Source organism: Canis lupus, chromosome 5, assembly GCF_048164855.1.
Source record: "Canis lupus baileyi chromosome 5, mCanLup2.hap1, whole genome shotgun sequence".
In the NCBI taxonomy this organism is placed as follows: domain Eukaryota; kingdom Metazoa; phylum Chordata; class Mammalia; order Carnivora; family Canidae; genus Canis; species Canis lupus.
This window is the reverse complement of record NC_132842.1, coordinates 62,256,157-62,260,304: the sequence shown is the minus strand read 5'-3', so window position 1 is coordinate 62,260,304 and position 4,148 is coordinate 62,256,157. Positions and strand designations below refer to the sequence as shown.

Genomic DNA, 4,148 nt, shown 5'->3' with positions numbered 1-4,148 from the left:
GGGAGTGATGAGAACCTCCCAGCCTAACCCTTCTGCATCCAGACCCTTCTCTGAGTCTTTCTGCTTTGTCATCGGAACAGGCCCCAAGAACCCTCGGTGGCTCCAGCGGACAGGCAGGTGGGCCCAACTGCCCGGACTCCTCCGAGGGCATCTTGAGGCTTCCCCTGCCCTTTCCCACGGGCGCCCCACGTACTTCTCTCCAACTGCCTCACCTCCAGCGGCAACCCCAGGGCCCGCCACTGCTGTGTCTCCTCGGCCTCCGCGCTCTCCCGATCACACGGTCCTGACTCTCCTCCTTTTCCTCTCATCCCGTCGACTCCTCAAAGGTGGGGGCGTGGGGGGAGTGGATGAAACAAAACACAACAAAAACCAAGCCGATCGGTCGTGGGGGGGGGGGGGGGCAGACAGGCGGGTTATAGTCAAAGTGGCAACAGCTCATTTATTTAGCCAAAAATAGATACTTTCTTGTACAATTTGGTTCACACATATGTACATTTTTCTGTATATACAAAAAAAGTCAGACACGGTTATTCTCACGGAGACTCCACCCCCCAAAATCAACCGAACCAAAACAAAAACAAAAACAAAAACAAACCAAAAACCCTCACAGACTCTGCTAATGTGGGGTACAGAAGCCACTTGGGGAGGACTCAGGGGGACTTGTTTTATTTTTTTTTCTTTTTTGTTTAGTTTTCTTTTTAAGGTATTCATACACGGACATGCTTACAAGTCATAACTATACAGAGCGATTTTTTTTTTTTACAATTATTACAACGATTTAAAATTTTTAAAAATAAGTACTAGGACGAGGAGAGAGCCGATAGGACCAGGGCGGCATCCAGATGGTTCTGGGGCCTGGAAGAGAGAAGCAATGGTAGCAAAGGCAAGTTCGGAGCACCGACGCTGCCCAGGGCCGGGAGACCCAGGCCGGGGCGGAGGCCGGGGGCTGGGAGGCGTCTCCGTGTCAGATGCCGGCCCGCTGTGGATGTCGGCCTTCACCGACACGAGGGCGGGAGGGCGGCAGATCGCGGGGCCGGGCTGGGAGGCCTGCAGGTGGGCTTCCCGGAGCCGCCGCCCGCTCCAGGGGCCCGCCGGGCTCGGGTGCCCAGCGAGCCGCACCCTGGGCCGCGCCCGGGGTCCAGGACCGGGACCTCGGGGCCGGCTGTGCGCCCGCGGGGACTACCCAGGGCCCCGCGCTCCGGCCCCTTTCTAAAGCGCGTCCCGGCTGCGCTCCCCCGGGGGCGAAAGGCGCGCGTGTGCCTCCGCGTTTGTCCCTCCCCCCCTTGCCCATCCCACCATCCCCGCCCCCCCCACCCCCTACCGCGGGGTCTCTTACCGCCTGGGCACCGGCTGGAAAGCTGTCTTGAGTAACTTTTTCTCCACTTCCAAGGCACTACAGCGATCTAAGGGGAGCCGGGAAGAAAAAGGAGGGCCTTTAGAGCGCTCCAGTGCCGCAGTCAGGGCCGCGGAAAGCGCCCTGCGCCCCCGGGGTCCTGCGCGCCCCCGCCCGCGCCCGCGCGACCCGAACCCACCCCTGCCCTCCGCGGCCCGCGCTCCGTAGTCACCTGCTCCGCCCTCGGGCTCCGCAGGCCGAGCGAAGGCAGCAGCGGCCGCGGCCGGGTGGCCCGCGGCTCCGGGAAGTCCCAGCAGGTGTGGAGGGGCCGAGCCGAGCAGGGAGAGCGGGTGCGGGCGTGGGCCCGGCGGCGGGCCTGGGAACGGCCGGTTGGTCCAAGCGGGGAACTTGCTCAGCGGCGCCGAGACGAGTCTGTGAGCCGCGGCGGCCGCGGCGGCGGGCGAGAGCTGCAGGGCTGGGGGCGCGACGGCTGCCCCGGGGGGGGAACCCCCAGCGCCCGGGGGCGAGCGGCGCGGGTTGTCCGGGCTCGTGGCCGTCTCGGCCAGGGACCAGATCTTGGGCTTCTGCAGGGCCGAGGCGGGCGCCGGCGCGGGAGCGCAGGGGTCCAGGCCCGCGGGAGGCGAGGGCGGGGACGGCGGCACCGCGGCCACCGGCGGTGGCGCTGGGGCCAGACTCAACACCGGCGGCGGACGCTCCTCCAGGCCCTCCGAGCTGTCGTCCGAGTCGCTATTCTTGGAGTCTGCGATGGGTCTCAGGCCGAGGTCGCCGTCCCGGTGCGCCGCCCCGGCCAAGGCGAGCTCAGGCCCCACGGCCGCGCCGTCTAAGTTCTCCAGGTCGATCTCCTCGTCCTCGTCGTCGTCCGCCAGGCCCTCGCCCCCCGTGTCCTCCTCCTCCCCCACGAGCTCCTCCTCCTCCAGCTCCAGCTCGCGCTTGCTGTCTTCTTCGTCCTCCTCCTCGTCTTCCTCCTCGCGCTCGCTGCCATAAGCATTGCCCTCCTCGTCGGTGCGGCTGCGGGGCGCCCAAGTCATCTTGTTCTCCTTCTTGAGGCGCCGGCGCGCGTTGGCGAACCAGGTGGACACCTGGGTGAGGGTCATCTTGGTGATGATGGCCAGCATGATCTTCTCGCCCTTGGTGGGGTAGGGGTTCTTGCGGTGCTCGTTCAGCCAGGCCTTGAGCGTGCTGGTGCTCTCCCGGGTGGCGTTCTTGGGACGGGACGGGTCCCCGAACTGGTACTGGCCATACGGGTAGAAGGCGGGGTGCGGGTGCGGAAACGCGGCGGCCGCGGCCGGATGCTGCACCCCCGGGCTGTCTTTCAGCTCGTACTGCGCGCCCTGCACGCACATGGAGAGGGAAGGGACACGCGCGGAGGGCGCGCGGGTGAGCCCCAGCCGTCACCGCCTCCACCCTCCCGGCCTGGGCCCCGCTCGTTACTGCCGCGCGCTCACCCTGTCCCGCGCCCCAACTCTTACCCTCCCCCCGCCACCCCGGCTCCCTGGGCGCTTACCAGCTGCGGGAAGATGGGCAGCTCGGCGGCGTAGGGCAGAAAGGCACCGTAGCCTTGGGCGGCGGCGGCGGCCGCTGCGGCCGCGGCATAGGGCGCCCCGTACACGGAGGAGAGCACGTTGGACAGGGACCCCGAGGCGGCCAGCTCCGAGGCTCCGGCTCCCGGGCCGCCCCGGGCCCCCGCGCTGCCGCCGCCGCCGCCGCCGGCGGCCCCCGGGCGCTCGGGTGGGTAGAGCGGGCGGATATACTGGTATCCGAGCTGGGGGAAGGACATGGTGGCCCGCGGGGCACGGACGGAGAGGGGGCCCGGCCCCCGGGGCCGCCCAGCTCAGCGCCGCCCGCGGGCTCCGGCGCGCATCGGGGGCTGGGCCGGGCTGGGGCCGCGCTGCCTCCCGCGCTGCGCTGCGCTCCGCGTTCGCCTATTGATCTGCTCCGCGGCGGCGGCGGCGGCGGCGGCGGCGGCGGCGGCGGCGGCGAGGAGCCAGGTCAGGTCCGAACAGATTGGCGGAGATTCCCGGGGCTCCGGGCTCTGATTGACATTTCTACGGGCCCGCAAGCCCCTCCTCTCTGCGCCGCGCTCCCTCCTCTCGCAGCCGGAGCTGCCTCTGCCCGCGCCTCGCTCCTCTCTGCCCTCCTCTCCCCGAGCGGTGTCGCGCCTCGCCTCCTTCGCCCTCCTCTAGTTTTCACTCCTCCTCCTCCTCCTCCTCCTCGCCCTTCCTCTCCCCTCCCCGCCCTCCCCGCGCTCCTCTTCCCCCTAGGATCGCTTCCGCTCCTTCGGGCTCTTGCACTCTCCTGGACGCTCGGAAACTCTCTTCCTTCTCCTGCTTTTCCGTCCTCTCTATTCCTTTCCTCTTCTCCCCTTTCGGCCCCCTTCACTCATTCTTCTCCCCTGTTTTTATCTCACTCAGTCAACTCCCACGGCTCCCCCCCCCCCCACCCCCAGCCCTGGCCTCGGCGCCCCGGGCTCAGGCGGCCTAAAGTTGGGGACACTTAAGGTGCCGTGCGGGGGGTGTGAGTCCGTGCATCTGGGTCTGAGGCTGTGTCTGTGTGTCCGTCCCCGCCCTCACCTCCTCCCCTGCCCTTCCCCAAATCTCGGGTCTGACGTCGCGCCCTCTTATTCGACTTTTCCTCGCGTCTCCTTCCCGAGTCGCCAATCGCCGGGGCGCCTTCCAGGCGAGGCCGCCCACCCCGGAGGATACTGCGCGCGGGGCGGGGCGGGGCGGGGCGGGGCCGCGAGCCCGGGCGCTCCGAGTCCCCGCCCGCCCCCTCCGGCCTGCGCGGGGAGGGGCCG

At 68.3% G+C, this 4,148-nt stretch overlaps 1 protein-coding gene across 1 annotated transcript; it reads right to left on the bottom strand.

The window, feature by feature from the left end:
* Positions 1-413: 413 nt before the first annotated feature.
* Positions 414-3,948, bottom strand: IRX3 (iroquois homeobox 3). Its single transcript, XM_072827043.1, has 4 exons — positions 2,859-3,948; positions 1,566-2,685; positions 1,337-1,403; positions 414-855 (listed from the first exon to the last, which is right to left on the bottom strand). The coding sequence occupies exons 1-4, from the start codon at positions 3,129-3,131 to the stop codon at positions 801-803; spliced, it is 1,515 nt and encodes a 504-aa protein (XP_072683144.1). The 5' UTR covers positions 3,132-3,948; the 3' UTR covers positions 414-800.
* Positions 3,949-4,148: the final 200 nt, after the last annotated feature.

Excerpts from the sequence above, each read along its gene's own strand:
- IRX3 (XM_072827043.1), bottom strand. The coding sequence starts at position 3,131 with ATGTCCTTCCCCCAGCTCGGATACCAGTATATCCGCCCGCTCTACCCA. Across the intron at positions 2,686-2,858 it reads TGCCCATCTTCCCGCAGCTG|GGCGCGCAGTACGAGCTGAA; the intron begins GTAAGCGCCCAG and ends ATGTGCGTGCAG. Across the intron at positions 856-1,336 it reads TTCCAGCCGGTGCCCAGGCG|GCCCCAGAACCATCTGGATG; the intron begins GTAAGAGACCCC and ends TCTCTCTTCCAG.